This window comes from Gopherus evgoodei, chromosome 3 (assembly GCF_007399415.2).
Source record: "Gopherus evgoodei ecotype Sinaloan lineage chromosome 3, rGopEvg1_v1.p, whole genome shotgun sequence".
Classification (NCBI taxonomy): Eukaryota; Metazoa; Chordata; order Testudines; family Testudinidae; genus Gopherus; species Gopherus evgoodei.
The window spans coordinates 60,254,980-60,278,773 of record NC_044324.1 but is presented as its reverse complement, the minus strand read 5'-3'; the positions used below and the strand labels follow the sequence as shown (position 1 = coordinate 60,278,773).

General features: G+C 40.0%; 1 protein-coding gene across 1 annotated transcript in view; it reads left to right on the top strand.

The window, feature by feature from the left end:
- Positions 1 to 23,794, top strand: part of EYS (eyes shut homolog) — a 1,559,204-nt gene that overhangs the window by 1,186,974 nt on the left and 348,436 nt on the right. The window contains 1 exon segment of the mRNA XM_030558318.1: positions 1,698 to 1,837. Coding sequence (XP_030414178.1) covers positions 1,698 to 1,837 — 140 coding nt within the window.

Sequence of the window (23,794 nt, the reverse complement as noted above, 5' to 3'; positions counted from 1 at the left end):
GAGATGTTGAAAACAAAATTAACAAGGAACAAAAGGAAAAGAGAAGAAGAAATTCTTTAGTTGTTTGGACCCCCATCATAAGAGCCTGGGTAACAAACAAGAGGAATTGGGCTGAGCTGCCTTCCACAGGTGTTTCCTGTACATCACTACTTTGCCTTGGACCAGCTGAATCTTGAGAGATGTCTTTCACATTTTTCACATTGATGATCTGCTATCTGTTGGAAACTTCTAGCTGCATGGAATGTCTTTTGGCCGTCTTCTGTCTGTTGCCCACAGATTGTCCATCCCACACGTCTCAAGACATGTAGAATGCTATTGTGACTTCTTGCCTCTGCTGATTGTGAATTGCCAGCCCTCCTCTCTGAATTTGTCTCTCACCAATTCCTTGGTGGCCAGCTCCTTCTTTTCTTGAATGAGGTATTTATGTTTCCCGGACCTGGATGTCTAGGAACTCTCCATCTTCTCTGATTCTCAGCAGTGTCTCTGCTTGCCCCTGGAATCCAAAAATCTTCCTTCAGCATAGCCACCAACTTCCACTTCATTCACTGGAAGTGCCTTCTGGCCTCAGGCAGGAAAGAAAATATGGCACATCTGCTGCAAGACACCATCATTGCTCAGTTAATGGCTATCTAGAAGTTGCATATAGAAAAGTTCCAAGTTTTGCTTCAAAATTACTTTTCTTTATTAAAAGTAAGTTAATTTATCATTTAAAATGGGGGGGAGAGGGAAATGTCAACATTGAAAAGAAACATTTCAGAATTATTGAAAAAAGTTTCAATTGACCTGAATTCTTTTTTTATGCAAATTTTTGAGATTTCCCTCTTTTGTCCCAATGCAGGACAGGATTTTGTTTTCAAAATCTCAAAAATTTCCAAAGAAAGAAAAATATTTCCTTCCCATCGCTAGTATTTGCCAGTGTACAGATATATGCTGCACTAGGGGAGGATTGATCATGGGATAATTTTAGAGTGTTTGTATCAAAACTTTAGTACAAGTAAAGTGACCATACCTGACATACTGCTGGTAGAACATTTCCACCTCTTTTAGACAGGCACTGTATTCCCGTGAGATTATTATAACTTATCTGTCAGTTTTACAGTGTTGGGGTGTGTGTGTGTGGGGGAATGTAGTTATTATATGCTGTCCTTATAGGGTTGGGAATTTCATGCAATAAATAAATTTAAATAATTAGCACAACCCACCCTAAAAGTAGAAATCTGATATATAGTTCTCTGTTCATTCATCACTCCCTTGCTATAACCCTCAGATTTAGTTAATGACTGGTATAAATTATACTGCACGCAAAGAGAGCAAGGATCTTCCCCAGCCTGGTAAGAACTCATGCATTCTTCCACTAGGAGCCCCCAGTGAACGCATAGGCAGTTGCCTTTTTTTTTTTTTTATTTCACTGCCTGCAAGATGTGGAGTTGGCTTGGGAATTACTAATGTACAAAAGATTTTTATTTAAATAAAATGCTCAGCCACAAGATTTAAAAAAAATCTGTATTTTTTTAACTTCATGCATGGACTTTTAATATTGCTTGAAATTAGACTTCATTGTGGTGTCTTAATTCTTTGCTTTTAATAATTTGCTTGTATCCTTCCAGGCTTCCTCTTTCTACACAGACGTCAACAAATGTCCTTGCTGCTGCTTCTGATATATCTGAACTTCTCAAGCCTGTTGTGTCTTCCTTGAGTTCTCCTGGGTTGCCATCAGTGTGTCAGGAGAATTTGTGCCATAATGGAGGGACTTGTCATCAAATCCATCTTTCTAGTGGGGCCACATCATTTCAATGTGACTGCCCTCTACATTTCACTGGGCGTTTCTGTGAAAAAGGTAATTGTGTTTCATTCTTTCTATATTCATTTTTTACGTCTCAGTGTTCTGTTTCTTTAGAGCAGGAAAAAAAGCAAAGAGAGAGATTTGCAAACATTTTTTCCTGCTTCTGATTTCATTCACTCTCAGTAAATCAGGAGTAAGATCACTGGAATAAATGGAATTACGTTCAGTGAAGCTCAGAAGCAGGCACATTAACAACAATTGCAGAATAGAATAAATAAAGAACAATGTGGAATGCCAGCAGTCAGTGAACATTACACCATCTTTGGAAGAGAAAAAATGTTAGTCATGCAAAGTAAGAGAAATGTTTATATCTCCTTAAAGACAGCAAGCTTTTCATTTCAACAGAATGCAGTTGTTGCTCCCAATTTTTCTTAGGCTGGACAGTTTGACTATTCCTAAATTTCTGCCTGACTTCTATTTAGCTGTATGGAACTACTGTTAACATTTAGAAGACTTTTCCCCCTGCACTTTGTTTATACCCTTATTGAATTACTGCTGTACGTGGATGCTGATATTTCACAGACAGCTCAAAGAAGCATATATTAGTTAGCTTTGATGTTAGATAAATTGCCTTCCGTGGATAACTTTTCTTATATCATTCATAATTTTTACAAGACAAACTGGTCAGTAGCTCTTACCTTTTATGTTTGCAATCATAATACTTTTATGCTATTACTTTTCAGAAACTTTCTTTTCCTAATAAGTAGCATCGCATGTTTAAAATATTGTTTTAACTTGTAAGGTATAATCACCTCTCAGTGGTGGTAGATAATTCCCATTAGCACTAATGGGAATTACTTGTGCATAGCTAAAGGAGAATATGCCCCCATTACAATTAAAGCCCTAGTATCCTTCTAATAGACTTTCCAGTGTATGAAATAGTACCATGCAACTAAAGCCAAAAATTCACTTTCCAGATTGTGAATATATCTGAAGATAATGGAATTAACCTACATCACCTTGTATAACTAGCTGAAAGTAGATCATTGTACTGTATGGGAAACCAATCAATGACTCTAAGTTAGAAAAAATAACTGCAGTGTGTGATGCCTTGGATTTCATAGAATATTTTGTTACTTCTCATCTCTTTCCCAAGCTTGTAGTAAACTAAATCATATTCATATTTCTTTTTCAAATGGTTAGTGTTAAAACTTAACTGTGGGAATATATCCCATACATCTATTATATAGTATTACCTTGTATAATTGTTTCTGAATTCATTAGAGTTACATAAGCTGCACTGTAAACTACCTGACTAAAAATCGTTTGTTTCTCTAAGGAAGTTCTTCAGACAGAACATGTTTGATGGCAATACAGAATCTTTCTGAGTGTTATTTCTTATGGTTATTTGAATTTTAGGGAGAGATTCATCCTCAATGTTGCAGGGAGTGCAAATAGAAACACTTGTATCAGCAGGAGCTCCTAAACTTCAGTGGGGACTCTTTCTGGGAATCCTGACAGGAGCAGGCATCTTTAAACTACGGCTGAAGTGCCATCAGCGTTCTGCTAGCAGGGCATACACATGGCATATGCTGAATGAATGCATCCACCTTAGCTAATACCACCTGCTTCTGGGGCTGCATTATCCAGTGCAGAGTGGAATGGAAGTTGCTAATGCCTTGTGCTGAGGCTATTTCACCCATCAACTGGCCTTTCTGCCTCCAGGAGCCCTTTACTCTGGGTTACTTTGGCGTAATCCCAGGGTTGAATCTAACTCCCTGGGCCCAGTATTTCTCTCATTAAAGAGTTTTGCCCAAGGACTTCACTGGAAATCAGGCCAATTGACTGTAGAAACACTTTTTAAAAAATCATTCACAATTAAGATTTTGAAGTAAACTCTAAGAACAAATTCTGCCCTCATTTGCATCCATGCACCTCCATTGGTGCAACGCCATTGACTCCAGTGTATATACAGGATGAATCCATCTTTTTTATGTATAGATGTCTCAAGGGAATCTCACATATTTTTTTGTGTGTGTGTTAAAGTACATGATTCAGTTCTCAGTTCTCCTCTATTCCATGTTTTGAAACTCAGTGCACAAGCATTCGCATTGTTGTGAATAACAAATTAAAAGTATAGGAACTGTTACAATGAGTATTACAATGTTACATTTCTTTGGCAAAGTTACAGGATATTCCATGCTTTGCACAAACTGTGTATTCTTCCTCCTAGAAGTGACTGAACTATTAGATGTCATGTTTCTTTATGGTTTTGAAGGAGGGGTAGGGGGATGGAGAGATGAGTTCTGTTTCTTCACAAAGAATCATACACTTACACCATTGTCACCACGTCTTCAGCGTATTGAACAGAACATATTAGTCAGCCTTCATCTTACTGTACCTGTACTAGAAATATTGTAATGTGTTACACAACCATGAAAGTGCATGTTGTGGAGGAAAAGTGGTCTGGGGCCTAAACTTTGTTCAAGCAAACAGTATCTATGGCCTGGAGGCAAGAGACGGGGGAAGGGAGAGGTAAAAGGAGAAGGGTAGAAAGAAATTAGAGAAATAAAACTAACCGTTTGTAAGAGTTTGTGATTAATAGCTGCCCGGTGGCAGAGCAAGAAACCACAAAGTGCAAAACTAAGAAAAACAGGAAAAGTTTGCTTTGCTTTATCCCTTATATGGATGTAAAATTTTAAGGAAGTATATGTAATTTTTGTGGTTTTATCCTATATAAGTGCTCATATTTTACCTATCAGGTGGATCCGCTGCCTTGGCTGACTCCTCCATGCATGCATGTTTGATTAATCAATAAAGCAGCCTCAGGCTGATCTGATCCAAAATCAATCATGTGGTCGATTTTCCACAATACTGTTTACCTAGCTCTTATAACTTGAGCATTAGCGCTTTGAAACAAAAGTATACAAGCTGACTTAACAATCAGAAATCACAAGTAACCTAAAAACACTTTTTCTTAAAAACAGGTGAAAATATATTTTGACTAAACATCAAGTAAACCAGGGAGCAGCAACCTTTGGCAAACTGCTTGGCAGGGTAAGCACCTTTGAGGGCTGGGCCAGTTTGTTTGTGTCCAGAGGTTCTGCCAATTGCATCTCTCACTGGCCGCGGTTCACCGCTCCAGGCCAATGCGGACTGCGGGAAGTAGTTTGGGCCAAGGGATGTGATGGCCACCACTTCCCACAGCCCCCATTGGCCTGGAGCGGTGAACCATGGCCAGTGGGAGCTGCAATCAGCTGAACTTGTGGACGCAGCAGGTAAACAAACCGGCCCAGCCCGCCAAAGTGCTTACCCTGGCGAGCTGTGTGCCAGAGGTTGACTATCCGTGGTCTATAATATAGTTTCTCACAAATGTCATGAATTAGAAAGAACTTTCATTCTTTTTCTGTGTCAGCTTTCATCTAAAGCTGCAAGCAAAAAGAATAAGACTGTCATTGTCCCTGGCTGCAACAACCATATGTCTGCATCACTGTGGACACAGGGTAAAATCATCTCACATCTGCTTCTTCCTGATGAGTGCACAGCTGATTGGTGTTTTGTCACTCAACTACAAGCCAGCCAGCACTACTGTCTGAGTGACAAGACCCATTCAGATGACTGGCACCCAACCACATTCCAGTTTCATTGTATGTTGGCACAATTCAGGTTCAGATTTGATTACTCTGGCATTAGTCTATATACAGTGGCTGCAGGTGTGTTGATGGTATGTGGTGATGATGGTAGTAATATTGTTTAATGCTAGTCTTGAGAGGGATTTATACTTTGTTATGATATCACCAGAAATGGAACTGATCAATTACTACATTGCTTTGGACCGTCAGGGTCTGATTCTCTAGCAGGCACAGCACAGAGCGATGGGTGCAGTCCAGAATCCCCATGTCACTGTGCACTGCAGCCCAGCTTCTAACTCATTTAATACTAGGTTACTTACAGTAGCCCTGCCCTGAACATGCATAAAGGAAATTCTCCTCTGGCTACTTGTGTCCCCCTGCAATCAGCATCTATAGAACGCTGGAAGTTGAAAGTCATGTTCCTATAAAATTACTAAATAGTTTCAAGAATATATTCTCTTCCTATCCATCCTAACATCCATCAACTTTCCATCACTAGCCAAGTCACAGTATTAGCAAGAAAATATGTAGTGTACTTAAGTGGTATATTGCAGACTGAACATGCTAAAGAGCCTTATTATTTATCTGCTCGTCTTTTGATTCTGTTAGTATGAGAATTTCTTACATGTAGCTCAGCTTACACGTACATCAGTTGGTTTTCCAGTGACAGTCACATATTTCTGACATCATATCGGCCCTTCCTCCTCTAGAGTGGAAGCCTGAGAATGTCATTATCTCAGTTACATGGTTCAGCTCAGTAGTATTAAATTATCTGCATTTACTTCTTTTTATTATCTTTTTATCCCTCTTTCTGTGACACTCTAGAACAGCTTGTTCATCCCCTAAGAGAAAAAAAAATCAAGTCTAAAATGTTAATGCTGAGAGATTAAGGACAACCTGATGGGTATAGCAGATGTTCTGGGTTGAACTGAACATGAACGGTAGTGGGCAGATCCCATACATATTTCTACCAATCACTTGGACAGAAATAGGAAAAGTGTCTGTAAAATTCTGACTCCTTCTCTGTATAGCTAAAGAAACATGACATAATGTGTCAAATTCTCAGCTGGTGTAACTCAGTGTAGCAATACTAAAGTCCAGTTCAATCAGAATTCAACTTTACATTAATCTCAGTGGAGTTATGCCAGTTTACACCATCTGAGGATGTGGCCCAACTTATATAAATGAAACCATTTTGAGCGTCATTTACCTTTAAAACACTACCTCCTATTTTTTACTTATATTGTGAAAGGACACTACACTTATAGTGTACTTATCTGTTAGTGACTGGCTGCTAGAGGCTTTGTCTTAACAACTTTGACTTGAAATGCAGCACAGGTTTCATAGAAGACTTGCTGCCAGTGTAAATTAAATATTTAGTGTTGAACAAACTAATTCTAGGTCATGTAATATGAAGAAAAGATCTTTAGGTATAGGGAATATCGTGAAGCATAACTCATAAAGATAGTGACTGACCAGTGTACACTGGGCCTTATTTTCTAATTTTTCTGTTCACCTTTACCCAGTCCCTCAATGTTATTTGCATGTAAAATAAATATTGATTGCAATGTGAAATTCATTTATATTTTTCTCCATGAAGATATGCTTTAATTTATATTAGCTAAACTGTTCTATCTGCTTCATCATGATGTCCCTATGCTTCAGTGGAAAAAACATTAGGATACACATACTTGCTTTGTTTTAGATGACTGCATGTAAGCAGATGGCTGTCTACTACTCTAAAGTTCATCGTGACAGATTTAGAATATCAGTGCCTGGTGCCGGGGAAAAGTGTATGTCTACGACTATTAATTATAGGATTAACATTTTTAAACAGTTCCCAACATTTTTTAGTACTCTATAAAGGTTTTACAAATAGTGCAATAAAAGACTATTTGAATGCCATACATTAAAACTAGGAAATCTTTTGTTTAATTTGATCACTTGCCTGTGTATATTCTGTACATACTTAAACGTCAACATTCACAAAATTATGGGAGGCATAAAATGGGAGGCAGTTGAATCAGATATGTATCTTGATACAGACATGTCTGGAGATTTTGCTATATTTACACCATAGCTGAGATGTATTTAACGTGGACATTGTCAAAATTCTGATTTATTAATTAATAGTTGATAGTATCAGACAGAACATTAAATCACTCTTGGACTAGCAGCTTTTGTAGAAAATAATTCTGACATGAGTTTCTATTTGAATCATTGACTAACATCATGATCTTGACACATCTTCCTTGCCTTTATGCATCTTTCCAGGATTAAATCATGGAGATAAATGTACTAGGTTCTAATCCTGTGAAGTACTAATTTCAATCAGAATTGTAAGCGCACAGCATCAGGTCCATAATAAGACATGTAAGTTCTGTACTAAGCAGCGTGTCTCTATTAGTTTTGTGTTACAAAATACATATTCTTTAAAGAATACTGTAATTATACTCAATATTTTCCCTAAGCTAGAGACAGTGTCAAGAGAAGCAAAGGAAGAGAGAGAAACTTGGGTGCATGGTACTTTCCTGCACATTTATTCCTTCATTGATTTTATAAAATGAATGAATTAATGAAGTCATAGACTCATAGACTCTAGGACTGGAAGGGACCTCGAGAGATCATCGAGTCCTGTCCCCTGCCCTCACGGCAGGACCAAATACTGTCTAGACCATCCCTAATAGACATTTATCTAACCTACTCTTAAATATCTCCAGAGATGGAGATTCCACAACTTCCCTAGGCAATCTATTCCAGTGTTTAACTACCCTGACAGTTAGGAACTTTTTCCTAATGTCAAACCTAAATCTCCCTTGCTGCAGTTTAAGCCCATTGCTTCTTGTCCTATCATTGGAGACTAAGGTGAACAAGTTTTCTCCCTCCTCCTGATGACACCCTTTTAGATACCTGAAAACTGCTATCATGTCCTCTCTCAGTCTTCTCTTTTCTAAACTAAACAAACCCAATTCCTTCAGCCTTCCTTCATAGGTCATGTTCTCAAGACCTTTAATCATTCTCGTTGCTCTTCTCTGGACCCTCTCCAATTTCTCCACATCTTTCTTGAAATGCGGTGCTCAGAACTGGACACAATACTCTAGTTGAGGTCTAACCAGCACAGAGTAAAGTGGAAGAATGACTTCTCGTGTCTTGTTTACAACACACCTGTTAATGCATCCCAGAATCACGTTTGCTTTTTTAGCAACAGTATCACACTGTTGACTCATATTAATCTTGTGGTCTACTATGACCCCCAGATCTCTTTCTGCCATACTCCTTCCTAGACAGTCTCTTCCCATTCTGTATGTGTGAAACTGATTGTTCCTTCTTAAGTGGAGCACTTTGCATTTATCTTTATTGAACTTCATCCTGTTTACCTCAGACCATTTCTCCAATTTGTCCAGATCATTTTGAATTTTGACCCTGTCCTCCAAAGCAGTTGCAATCCCTCCCAGTTTGGTATCGTCCGCAAACTTAATAAGCGTACTTTCTATGCCAACATCTAAATCGTTGATGAAGATATTGAACAGAGCCAGTCCCAAAACAGACCCCTGCGGAACACCACTTGTTATACCTTTCCAGCAGGATTGGGAGCCATTAATAACTACTCTCTGAGTACGGTTATCCAGCCAGTTATGCACCCACCTTATAGTAGCCCCATCTAAATTGTACTTTCCTAGTTTATCTATAAGAATATCATGCGAGACCGTATCAAATGCCTTACTAAAGTCTAGGTATATCTCATCCACAGTTTCTCCCTTATCCACAAGGCTCATTATCCTATCAAAGAATGCTATCATATTAGTTTGACACAATTTGTTCTTTACAAATCCATGCTGGCTATTCCCTATCACCTTACCACCTTCCAACTGTTTGCAGATGATTTCTTTAATTACGTGCTCCATTATCTTCCCTGGCACAGAAGTTAAACTAACTGGCCTGTAGTTTCCTGGGTTGTTTTATTTCCCTTTTAATAGATGGGCACTATATTTGCCCCCTTCCAGTCTTCTGGAATCTCCCCAGTCTCCCATGATTTCCCAAAGATAATAGCTAGAGGCTCAGATACCTCCTCTATTAACTCCTTGAGTATTCTAGGATGCATTTCATCAGGCCCTGGTGACTTGCAGGCATCTAACTTTTCTAAGTGATTTTTTACTTGCTCTTTTTTTATTTTATCTTCTAAACCTACCCTCTTTCCGTAAGCATTCACTATATTAGACATTCCTTCAGACTTCTCAGTGAAGACCGAAACAAAGAAGTCATTAAGCATCTCTGCCATTTCCAAGTCTCCCGTTACTGTTTCCCCCTCCTCACTGAGCAGTGGGCCTACCTGTCCTTGGTCTTCCTCTTGCTTCTAATGTATTGATAAAAAGTCTTCTTGTTTCCCTTTATTCCCATAGCTAATTTGAGCTCATTTTGTGCCTTTGCCTTTCTAATCTTGCCTCTGCATTCCTGTGTTATTTGCCTATATTCGTCCTTTGTAATCTGGCCTAGTTTCCATTTTTTATATGACTCCTTTTTATTTTGTAGGTCACGCAAGATCTCGTGGTTAAGCCAAGGTGGCCTTTTGCCACATTTTCTATCTTTCCTAACCATCAGAATAGCTTGCTTTTGGGCCCTTAATAGCGTCCCTTTGAAAAACTGCCAACTCTCCTCAGTTGTTTTTCCCCTCAGTCTTGATTCCAATGGGACCTTACCTATCAGCTCTCTGAGCTTACCAAAATCCGCCTTCCTGAAATCCATTGTCTCTGTTTTGCTGTACTCCCTTCTACCCTTCCTTAGAATTGCAAACTCTATGATTTCATGATCACTTTCTCCCAAGCTTCCTTCTGCTTTCAGATTCTTAACAAGTTCCTCCCTATTTGTTAAAATCAAATCTAGAACAGCTTCCCCCCTGGTAGCTTTTTCAACTTTCTGAAATAAAAAGTTGTCTGCAATGCAGTCCAGGAACTTATTGGATAGTCTGTGCGCCGCGGTGTTATTTTCCCAACATATATCTGGATAGTTAAAGTCCCCCATCACCACCAAATCTTGGGCTTTGAATGATTTTGTTAGTTGTTTGAAAAAAGCCTCATCCACCTCTTCCACCTGATTAGGTGGCCTGTAGTAGACTCCCAGCACGACATCACCTGTGTTTTTTACCCCTTTTAGCCTAACCCAGAGACTCTCCACACTTCCGTCTCCTATGTCCATCTCCACCTCAGTCCAAGTGTGTACATTTTTAATATATAAGGCAACACTTCCTCCCTTTTTCCCCTGTCTATCCTTCCTGAGCAAACTATACCCATCCACACCAACATTCCAGTCGTGCATATTATCCCACCAAGTTTCAGTAATGCCAACAATGTCATAGTTGTATTTATTTATTAGCACTTCCAGTTCTTCCTGCTTATTACCCATACTTCTTGCATTTGTATATAGGCATCTAAGATACTGGTTTGATCTTGCCTCCCAGCTTTGCCCTGACCCTCCTTTCTCTCTGCCATTATAGCCCGTGCTCCCTCCTGTTTCCAACCCATCTCCCAGGTCTTGTTCCCCACTTACCTGTGGGGTTTGCTCACCTGTCCCCGTCGAACCTAGTTTAAAGCCCTCCTTACTAGGTTAGCCAGTCTGTGCGCAAATAAGGCCTTTCCCCTCCTCGAAAGGTGAACGCCATCTGTGCCTAGCAGTCCTTCCTCGAATAGCATCCCGTGGTCGAGGAAGCCAAAGCCCTCCTGGCGACACCATCTTCGCAGCCAGGCATTCACCTCCACGATGCATCTGTCTCTGCCCGGGCCCCTACCTTCAACAGGAAGAATCAAAGAGAATACCACCTGCACTCCAAACTCCTTAACCCTTATTCCCAGAGCCCTGTAGTCACTCTTGATCTGCTCAGTGTCACACCTCACAATATCATTTGTGCCCACATGGATGAGTAGCATGGGGTAGTAGTCAGAAGGCCGGATAATCCTCGACAATGCCTCTGTAACATCTCGTATACGGGCCCCTGGCAGGCAGCATACCTCCCGGGATGAATGGTCAGGGCGACAGATGGGTGTCTCCGTCCCCCTTAGCAGAGAATCTTCAACCACCACTACCCTACGTTTCTTATTATCAGTGGTGGCAGCAGACCTCCCAGCCTTAGGGGTACGAGGCTTCGCCTCCATAACTGTCGGGGGTGATTCCTTCTCTCCTGTATCAAGAAGAGCATAACGGTTATCTATTACCACAGCAGGAGGGTTCACAGCAGGAGTGGAGCACTGCCTTCTGCCAGAAGTAACCAGCTGCCAGTGTCCACCCTGAGCCATCTCCTCCTCCATTGGTGTGTCAGTAGTCCTGTGATCTGGGACAGCTACATCAGCTGTCTCCACATGGATACTGTCCAGGAATTGCTCATGGATACAGATGTTCCTCAGCCTAGCCACCTCCTCCTGTAGCTCTCCCACCTGCTGCCTGAGAGATTCCACCAGTAGGCACCTTTCACATTGGATGCCACCCCCATCCTGGATATCAGTAAGTGGAAATTGCAAGTTACAGTCTTTGCAAGCCCACACCAGAATCTGGGTAAAAGCATCCATGCTTTGGTGCTATGTCTGGCTACAGGCGCAGGTGGAGGAGACAGAAGCAGTGCTGGCACAGGTGTTGCGGGTCCTCCTCACCATCGTAAGCCTTCCTCTGTCAAACTCGCTCAAATTCCCGTCTGCAGCTCCCTGTTCGCTCTGCTCTGCTTTAAACAGAAAGGTTTAGGATGTGGCTTGATCTGAGTCCCTTGATCTGAGTCTGGTCTTTGAAAAAGCAATAAGACCAGTTGATAGACTGGCACCCTGCCTCCCCTACCGTCCCACACCCTTCACCCCCCATGCTTCTGAGCCACTGTTTGCTCTTTGGAGGATGACTTTAAGACTGTTCCCCTTGTTAAGGACAAATTAGGACATAGTCATAAATTATGTATCTGGTTGTTCATATATTGGCTATTATTATGCCAGTTGCTATCCTAACAGTTCTAGGAATGGTACATAAAGAGCACTGAGTCCAACAGAGTTTATTTAATACAATAATATTCAACAGAAATGCTATTGTGAGTAAAGGGTGTGTGTGCGTATGCATATGTATGTATAAAGGTATGCAAATAGCTTTAACTTTCTCCATTGCCCTTTCGTTCATCGATGTAATCTTGCATTTTGATTTAAGTCTAGACAAACATTGCACAGCCTAATGTATTAACACGTCTTAAAATCTTATCACACTGTGGCAGAAAGTAATGACATGGTGATATACAGAGATAGCAGAGGACAAATATTTTTGTCACCTTCTTGGTACAGGTTTTGTGGTTACAGATTTTCATCAGCATTTGAAGTGCAGTAAAATAACACCACTAGATGTACTAAATAAAATCTGTCTGTTGATTATACCTTCACTGTTTACACATAATTGGCCAAATTCTGTCTATGGCTATGCAACTGCAGCTCCCACTGATGTCAATGGTAGTAGTGTATGTATAACAAAGTGTAAAAGTAGACTCAAGCACTGCTTTAGTATTATTATCCATTTAATTGTTCAATAGTTCTTATGCTTATAGCAGCCCCAGATGTTCATTTGTCTTAACATCTTAATATGACTCTGTAGCAACCATTTAGATTGTTTCTGACCTTTTTCAGTCTGTCCCTACTTGCCCAATTATTGAACCTTCCCGTTCCTTTCCTGCATATCAATTTAGCTCCTTCCTTTCCGGTTTTATAACATTATCTTGACTGGTGCTTCTCATCTGCTTCCTCTCTACCTTACTTATCAGTTCCCTTCTTAGAAGTGAGAATTCAGGGAATTATGGCAGGGAATATATATTCAAGTGCAGGAGTAACTATGAAGAGGCTAATGCCAGAGCAAGTAAATGGATATTCAGTGGATATCAGGCACGTACATAGATTAGATTTTAAAAATGGTACCCAAATTGAAATGCTACATGTTTTTCTAGGCCTGGACTAGGTGTCAAGCCTGCTTAAGGGTTTCAGATAGTTGTATGTGGTGTTCTTGTAGTTGTGTTGTTCCCAGACGAGGTGGGTGAGGTCATATCTTTTATTGGACCAATTTCTGTTGGTGAGAGGGACAAGCTTTTTAGCCACACAGAGCTCTTCTTCAGGTCTGGGAAAGGTATTCAGAGTGTGACAGCTAAATACAAGGTGGAACAAAGTGTTTAGCAAAAGTAATTTTGAACAATAACTTATGCTCAAGGCCAGCTCTAGGCACCAGCTAAGGAATCAGGTGCTTGGGGAGGCCAATTCAAAGGGGTGACACTCCGTCTGGTATTGAGGTGGCACGTCCTGGTCTTTGGCGGCAATTCAGAGGCAGATTCGTCATTCCCTCTCTTCCTCTTTCAGCTGTTGCCGAATTGCCGCCAAATAGGAAGAGAGGGAGGATGTTCATCGCCTTCTTCTCTTTTTTTTTTTCCTGCTTGGGTCAGCAGAAAAGCTGGAGCTGGCCCTGCTTATTCTAAACCATCTATTTTACCTTGTATTTAGCTGTCTTTCTCTGAGTACATCTGAGACACTCTGTGACACTCTGAATACATTCTGAGGGTCCCAGATTCTGGGCAGCCTGAGCCCAAACATCTACACCACAGTTAAACAGCCCTGTAGACTGAGCTCTACAAGCCTGAGTCAACTGACATGGCCAGCTGTAGGTGTTTAATTGCAATGTAGACATATCCTAAGGGTTTCAAAGTGAATTATAGTAATTGTTGGAATCTTTGTCACAGGCCAAAAAGAAAGCAGCAAAGGAGCTCTGCTTTTATCCTGCCACTTTCTGCCTACCTCTCTCCCTACACAAAGATAGTGCAAAAACCTACAGAATGCTCCTTAGTATTTGTGATTTTGGAAATTGCAGAGCTAAACTTATTTCAGCTTATTCCTTTGACAACCTGATGGCAAATCACATGTTGGCTCTCTTGCTTAAAGCAATTAGGTTCAGCCAATCAAAAATCCATAAGGTAATTCATGTGACTTCCTCCAGATGCTTCTGGCGCAAAGCTTCATAACAAATCCAAGAAATTCAAGGTCTCAGCTGCTTTCATTTTTAACAAAAGGCTTCTGGGCCCAGCAGATATTTTGCATAAAACCCAGGTACTTTCATTTCCATATATGACTCTCAAATAAGATAAATTTCACTGTAGAATTTCTATTTTAGGTATGTATACGGCCCTATTACTGTAGTAGCCAAGCACCTCACAATATGTAATGCATTTATCCTCACAGTACCCCTATGAAATAGGGAAATACCTCTTACCCATTTCACAGATGGAAAATTGAGATACAGATACAGTAATTCACACAAGAAATCTGTGGTAGAGCAGGACATTGAATCTCAAATCTCGGAGGTCCCAGACTGGCACCTTTACTACTGAACTAGCCCTACACTTTATAATATGTTCACACAGATCTCTTGTTACCTTTGAAAATGCACCTGGTTACAATGCTGAACATTCCAAGATTTGTGGGGACAGATTGAACCCTGTAAACCCTAAAAGTTGATGGAGATAAGTTGTGTATGATTCTGAAAGGGTTAATGTGGGCCTGAGAGGCCAATTAACCTACCTGGCTGAATATTGAGTCTGTGCCAGCCCTAATTAAAGATTATTCCCAGTTGGAGGTGAAGCTGGGTGGTCAGTATAAAGAGACAAAATCTGAAGTGGAAGGAGGCTCCATAGAGAGTGAAGAATTCTGTAGTCCCTTTCTGGGACTAGAGGAGAGAGATTGGTGGTCAAGGAAGAAGCCCAGGAGAAAGATAGGTCCTGGGATCCTCTCCTAAATACAGAAGTCTGGAAGAAGTTAGCAGAGACAAGAAGCAGCCACTGGCTCCTGTGGTGAAGAGCAATGGCAAAAGAGCAGGATCTGGACTTCCAGGGAGAGAGCTCCGGGAGGCCTTCTGGGAGGAACAGATTCCAGGGGCACCCTCCATGTCCTGAAAGTAGGGTGCATATAAAGAGGCTGTGAGAGAGGCCTGCTTAGTAGGAAGAAGTCCAGAGAGGTGGCAGCAAGGAGTCTGACAGAGTGAATCTTGACTGTCTGTCCTAGGATCCTTGGTTCCCCTCCCACCCCTGGTGAGGTGGCTTGAAGTCTCTGAGAAGGGGATACGGACTACTGGAAACCCTATGAAAAGGATGCATGGATCACTGGGCCCAGCATCAAAGGCGGCAGATTGGACAGTGAGATTGGCATTTGTTTTTGACTTTCTATTACCTCAGAAGGGATGGGACTAAACGCAACCTCACTGGAGGCCTGAGTCTCAAGAGGAGGCAGACCACCACAGTGCCAGAGCAGTCATTGAAAAGGGAATGCTAGAGGAGGTGAGTGTGTACACCAGACACAGCAGTAAGGGGGCACTTCAGCAGAGAGTGAACTTTTCTACTCATAAGATTAATGTGACACATAGTCTGTACATATCTTTCTTGCGCTATGTACAATTTGCTATGTTTTTTGTTAGGTAAATATACTGAATTGGTATTTTCCTCACTAATAAATGCAGAAATGCCAGAGGGAAGATAGTAGGGCATAATGTCTATGAAGTGGTAGAGGAAAAAGTAAAATTACACAGAGCAGGTCATCAACTTTCAGGAGCACAATCAATATGATGTACACATTGTGTCGTGTCTGCGTGCACAGTGAAAATAATATTTCCATGCTTATTTAAAATGTACTTCTTAGAAATAAGCATGGAAATATTATTTTCATTGTGTGTGTGTATGTATGTATGTTTGTGTATATATATATATATATATATATAAAATTTCAAGTGATATAGATATCTAAACACCTTGAGCAGTAACTGAAGAAGGCCTTGTAACACATTTCTTTATTTAAATAATTTGCCTACTCTGCCGCCCAGAGCGGCTATCTGTCCTGCCCAATTTTCCAGTTCCTGCCATTCAAGTATTTTCTTTTTTCCTCAAAAAGCTATAAAAGGGCTTTTGGAGGAGAGCTGTCTGAATGATACGATACACATTATATGAACCCCAGGACTTGTGTCAGTAAAATCATAGTCATAGTACTTTTTCCATAATAACATTTGATGGTTTTTGTTTGTTTGTTAGTTTTTAATTGGTCTAATTGGTTTTTAATTATTTTAGACTGGAGTTCAGAGACTAACCTAAACAGCATTCAGAAAATTAGGCTGCACACATCTTCAGCTTCCAACATATTATAATTCATAGCACTGTGAGAAATAGTTTACACTTCTAGAGAAGCATGTGGGAGGTGGCTGCAGAGGTTAGAGCTCGTTTTCCAGTTTGATGCACAGACTCAGCCACCCTTTTCCATAGTGATAAGAGGCTGCAATTCACCAGCAAGTTCTGGCTTCTCTTATATATGTATTTGAAAAAAAAAGGGGTTATTGAATATTATGAGCATGAATTTGATCTAGTTGGTATTACTGAAACCTTCTGAGATTATTATCAGAATCGGAATGTTAAAAGGAATGGTTATAACCGATTTAGAAAGAATCAAGTGGTCAAAGGGAGAAGAAATGTAATTCTATCTATAAAATGACATTACCTGTTTCTGAGTTACTGATAACTCAGAAGATAATGATCTTGAATGATTATGGATCAGTGTCCTAACAGATAAAGCAAAAGATGGGGTATTAGTTGGTGTCTGCTATAGAACATGAAATTGCTGGGGAACAGGATGACCACCTCCTAACACACCCATCTATAATGTGTAAGATAAAAAGCTGTGTGATTATGTCAATTTGAATGCCATTTGTTGGAGGTCTCGTGCTCCCAGTACAAACACATCACTGGAATTTCTAAACATTCTAGATGATGATTTCCTGACTCAAAAAGTGTTGCAGCCAACAGTAGGGAATTCTTTGTTAGATCTTCTTCTAATAGATTAAGAGGAACTAATCAAAGTAATAAAAATTAATTATAGCATAGGTACAAATGATCATAAGTTGAACACATTTATAATGTGCGAATAGAGTAAAGTTCAGATCAGTAGTATATACACTTGGTGCTTTCAAAGGGTCAGTTTCAAAAAGCTGAAAACAATTATGAGCCAAATCAGTTGGGAGGAAGAGTTCATCAGAAAAATGTGAATGATTATTGGGAATAATTTAAGAATAATTTACTAGATGCCCAAGAAGCCACAATTGAGGAAGAAGCCATACTGGTTTAAAAAATAACTGGTTTAGAGGAGAAATGAGAGCAGCTGTAAAAAAGAAAAATATATTCTATAACAAGTGGAAGAAAGAGAAAGTTGATAATAACGAACATAAATCCAAAGTTAAGAATCATAGAAAATTGATAAGGGAAGCCAAGGGAGAAATCTATGGCCAGCAGAGTCAAGAAAAACAAGAAGGAATTTTAAAAATATATTAGGAACCAAAATAATCTTAACAGTGTATTGGTCCATTACTGAATGGAAATGGTAGAATTATCAATAATAATGAAGAAAATGCAGAAGTGTTCAATATATATTTCTGATCTGTATTTGGGGAAAAACCGATGATATAGTCTCATCATGAGATGATGATAATACTCTTTGTATTCCATCAGAATCTCTGGAGGAGGTAGAACAGAAACTACTAAAGCTAGACATTTTTAAATCTTCAGGTCCAGAAAACTTGCATCCAAGAGTTTTAAAAGAAAAGAGCTGCCTGAAAAACTCAGTGGACCATTGCTGTTGATATTCATTAAGTCTGGGAGCACTGCTGAAGAAGAAAGCTAATTTTGTCCCAATATTTTAAAATGGAAAACAGGATTACCCAAGTACTTATAGGTCTCTCAGCCTGATGTTGATCCCAGGCTAGATATCGGAGAATCTGATACGGTGGTCAGTTAATAAGGAATTAAAGAAGGTTGACGCAAATCAGCATGGGCTTATTGAAAGTAGAACCCGTCAGACAAACTTTATATGTATATTTTTATGAGATTATATGTTTAGCTGATAAAGGCAGTAGTGTTGATGTAATATTCCTAGACTTCTGTGAGGCATTGGTCTTGGTACTATATGGCATTTTGATTAAAAAACTAGAACAACACAAAATTAAAATGTCACACATTAAATGGATTAAAAACTGGCTAACTGATTGGTCTCAAAATGGAATTGTAATCTGAAAATCAATGAGCAGATGTGTTTCTGGTGGGATCTTGCAGGGATCCGTTCTTGATCCTGTGCTTTTTCAAATTTTTGTTAATGACCTGAAGAAAAAACAAAATTATCTCTGATAAAGTTTTTAAATATATAAACAAAAATTGGGGGGAATGGTAAATAATGAAGAGGGCAGGCCACTGATTCAGAGCAATCTTGATTGCTTGATAAACTTGATGCAAGCAATCAATATGTATTTAAATGTGGCTAAATGTAAATGTATACAAGAAACAGAAAAGGTAGGCCATATTTAGAGAATTGGAGACTTTATCCTGGGAAGCAATGACTGAAAAAGATCTGAGAGTGGTGGTGGATAATCTGAAACTCAGGTCCCACATGCATAAACAGGGGAATCCAGAATAGAAGTAAAGAGGTGTATTTTACCTCTATATTTGGCATTCGTGTGACCACTGCTGTAATACTGTGTCCAATTCTGGTGCCCACAATTCAAGAAGAATTTTGAAAAATTGGAGAGGGCTCAGAGAAGAGCCTTGAGAATGATTAAAGGATTAGAAAATCAACTTTAACATGGTAGACTCAAGGACTCAATCCATTTAGTTTAACAAAGAGAAGGTTAAGAGGTGACTTGATTACCATCTATAAATACCTACTGGGGGAACATACCTTTAATAGTGGGCCCTTCTGTCTGGTGGAGAACAGGTATAGCATGATCCAATATCTTGAAGTTGAAAATAGACAAATTCAGACTGGAAATAAGATATACATTTTTAACCAGTGAGTGTAATTAATCATTGGAACAGCTTACCACGAGTTGTTGTTGATTCCCCATCACTGATAATATTTATATCAAGGGATCTGGGGGGACAAAGTGGATCACAAGCTAAATATGAGGTCAATAGTGTAACTCTGTTAGCGAAAAAAGCGAACATCTTTATGGGCTGTATCAGCAGGAGTGTTGTAAGCAAGACACGAGAAGTAATTCTGCTTTCTGCTACGATAATGTCTCAGCTGGAATATTATGTCTAGTTCTGGGTGCCACGTTTCAGGAAAGATGTGCACAATTTGAAGAAAGTCCAAAGGAAAACAACAAAAATGATTAACAGTCTAGAAAATGTGACTTATGAGGGAGGATATAACAGTTTTCAAGAACATAAATGGTTGTTACAAAGAGGAGGACAAAAATTTGTTCTCCTTCACCTCTGAGGATAGGCCAAGAAACAATGGGCTTAAATTGCAGCAAGGAGGTTGAGGTTGGAAATTAGGAAAAAGATCCTGACTGCCAGTGTAGTTAAGCACTGGAATAAATTGCTTAGGGAGGTTGAGGAATATCCATCATTGGAGGTTTTAAAAACAGGTTAGAGAAACAACTGTCAGGAATTACTTAGTCCAGGAGTACTTACTTAGTCCTGGCTTGAGGATGGGGACTGGACTGGATAACCTATTGAGGTCCCTTCCAGTCCTACACTTCTGTGATCACAATGGTTCCTTCTGACCTTGGAATCTGTGAATCAGATTACACTTTTGAACAAGAGTGTTCAAAGCCGCTGTGTTATTTTGATATTTCTGGCAATACTGGGACTAGTAAACCAGGATTACAGATTTAGGGTGACTATATGCTACCTATTGACCTCTAGCACAAATCATGACCATATTATGTGTTTTACAGTACTCGTGGTATAAAACAGGAGCCACTTCCATATGGGATTATATATGAATTATCAAATACACATAACATATCACTTGTATGACATTTACATGTGTGACTAGTTTTGCACATGAACAGTTCCAATTAGTATTTCATGCTGCTCAGTAGTAATATTTACAGATGTTCTGCACATGTAAATTATTGATAAAAGGAATAGTCACTTTCCTAGACTGAGATATGCATGGACTATAAATTGCTGGCATGTTTGCTCTGTCTTTGGCAGTTTTAATATTTGTTTTATTTCCTTTCTACTAAATGTCTGATTTTCACGTTCTTCAGGTTGATGGATTGTTTTTATCCACTTAATAAGGCTATTTAAGATTCTCACATTCCAGGTTATTAATTGTAATGGTTTAAATATTGTTATGACACTCCCAAGAGGGTGAAACTCAAGTTGTTAGCCCACTTCTGTTCATGGGAAAATATCTATTCTGGCATATACCACCATTTATTTGTTTCATTTACTTTCTAAGTTTCTGTCACCAATATATTTAAAGTCCCATTATCTTCAGATAATAGTTAATAGTGAATAACATCATTTGTTTTGAATTATGACCAAAGAAATGTGTAAATACACTGTTTAAAAAATATAACTCCTCATATACTTCAAATGATTGCACATATCTATTACTGTAGGTGTGTGGAGTGGAAGGGAGTGCTGTGCACAGTTGAGAGAGATTTTTTTTTACTTTAGGAGTACCCATCAAGGAAGCGTGAAAGCCCTGTGGTGCTTCGGGCCACTGCATGCAGATTAAAAGCGCAATGCTGCCCATGACACCCCCCATCCATTCCTTCCTACTGCCAATGATGGTTGTTTTTGGAACCGCAATCTTTGATTCTTCATATCTTCCCTCCCTTAGTGCAGATAGCATTCTAAACTTATTCCTAAAACTAACTATTTACAGATATGCTATTCAAGACTAATAACTAATGTTACTATCTTTTTCATATGTGTTTACCAGTGCTGGGTTGGTTACTAAGCTCAGTACTGGACTGATGCCCCATTCTTCTGGTTTCAGTGCTTGTCATTCATGTCACAGGTCTATGTCAGTGAGCAACCCATACCCCAGCTGCCTTAAGTGTCTGGGAGAGGTGCATGTAAGTGACAAATATTACATTTGTAGAGGGTTCAAACCCTGTTGGGAAAAGGACAGGGCTTCCAAACTTGCTCTAGGAGTCTACACTTCATCCACTGGCAGAACCCTCCCACTCTGAACAGGTACTGAGCACATCTCAGTCTGTGAGGAGTCTGTCATAACATTTCTTCCCAGATCTGGACCTTAGCATCCAAAATATGGCTGTTAGCATGAAAACATCCAAGCTTAGTTACCAGCTTGGACCTGGTATTGCTGCCACCAGCTAGGAATTATACAGTGCCTAGCTCACTGGGGTCTCCCCAAAACCTTCCCTGGGGGACCCCCAGACTCAGATGCCTTGAGTCTTACAACAAAGGGAAATAGCCTCCTCCCCTTGTTTCCTTGTTTCTTCCTCCCAGGCTCCCCTCCCTGGACGACCCTAGCAGATTCCCTGCTTCCAGTCCTGGAAACACAAGTACTGAGAGATCTAATCTCTCTTCCCCCTCACCCAGAGGGTATGCAAAGTCAGGCTTAGTAAATCTAACACAAAGAGATTTTCTCCCCTGACTTCTTCCTCCCACCAATTCCCTGGTGAGCTGCAGACTCAATTCCCTGGAGTCCCCACTAAAGAAAAACTCCAATAGGTCTTAAAAAGAAAGCTTTATATAAAAAAGAAAGAAAAAGACATTAAATATAGTCTCTGTATTAAGGTGACAATATACAGGGTCAATTGCTTAAGAAAAAAGTGAATAAACAGCCTTATTCCAAAAGAATACAATTTAAAACATTCCAGCAACTACACACATGTAAATACAAAAGAAAACAATATAAACCTATTGTCTTACTATCCTTGTACTTACAACTTGGAAACAGAAGATTAGAAAGCCAGGAAATAGAAAAATCACTCTCAGAGCCGAGAGGGCACAGACCCAAGACAAAGAACAAAGAACTCACACCCAAAACTTCCCTCCACCCAGATTTGAAAAAGTCTTGTTTCCTGATTGGTCCTCTGGTCAGGTGTTTCAGGTTACTGTTTGTTAACCCTTTTACAGGTAAAAGAACATTAACCCTTAGCTATTTGTTTATGACAGAGTCCTTCTCTTCTGACAGACTTCTCAAGCAGGTCTGTCTCATTGGTGCCTAAAAGGAGACTGTGTAGGTATCCTAATGACTCAGCACTGGAACCCTCCAAGGGGAAGGCAGCATGTGTTCACAAGGATTCAGAGGGGCACTCGGAAAATCACACCCCAGTGACCAATCTGTGACTCAGGAGTGACTGCTGACTCCAGAACTCAGGAAGGGTCTGTTGAGATCAGTCCCTGAAGGATCAATCGACTTTGCAATACCACAGTCTTAGGTGCCCTTTCTGGTGCTGTCAACATGTGAGGCTTTCAAGGCAACCAAATGGTTGTTTAATTTGTCAGTACTAGCTTCTCCCATGATTCAAGAGCCTTGATTTGGGAACCTCATGCTCCTGTAGTCCTGGCTCCAGCCCCAGAGAATCACTCAGTACTGGGCACTTCTCCTCTTGCAGCACCTCTACATAAGATTGCATCTAGAGGCAAGGGGAAAATAACACTTCTTTATTCACACCATTTATGATATTATAAAACTCTATCATATCCCCATAGCAACTTAAATTTGGCCTCTAGGACCTGTATCCTACCTTTCCCTATGTCCTTGATAATTACATGTACCATGATCACCAGTTCCTCCCCAACACTGCACATGCAACTGTTTATTTGCCTCGACAGATCTGCAACTGTCACACCCGTCATACAATTCACCATGCAGTTCTCCCAGCCATCACAGACCCAAATATCTGTATTTCTAATAATCTAAGTCCCTCTTATTATTGCCTGTCTCTTCCTAATAACTGAGGTATTCTCAAGGACAGAGGATACCATGAAGTCATCTGGAAGGTGAGTCCCAACTATGGGATCATTTCCCTCTGATCTAGTTTGATGTTCTCCCCTGAGACTCTCATCTTTCTCAACAGCACAGAGCTGTTAGACTGGTGGGTGCAACCACTCTACTCTGTCCTGGAAAGTTTTGTCTATGTACCTATTTGTCTCCCTTAGCTCCTCCAATTCAGCCACTCTGGCCACAGGTGCCCATACTCAGTCTCTCAGTTCCATGAGCTGCTTGCACCGAATGCACTCATATGCCACCTGCTTACAAGGCAAATAATTATCCATGCTGTATTCAGTGCAATAAAGTAGATAGCCCTCACTCTGCTGCTGGACTTCTGCCTGAATTATTTTCGTTCCTGCAGTTTTGTTTTATTTTCTTTTTGTTTGATGGGGGGGTGTTTATTGCCCTAAGTTTAGAGAAGGTTAAATGAACCTGGCTTTCAGACTCCCTCTCTAAACTCCCCCAGAAAACTCTCCTGTTTGCTACTAGAACTTCCTTGCAAAACTCCCTTGCTCTTGTTTGCAGGCTCTAGAGCTCTTTTCATCAGCTTTCTGGCTTTTGAACCTTTGGGGTTCACTTCTCAAAATTATATCTGCAACCAT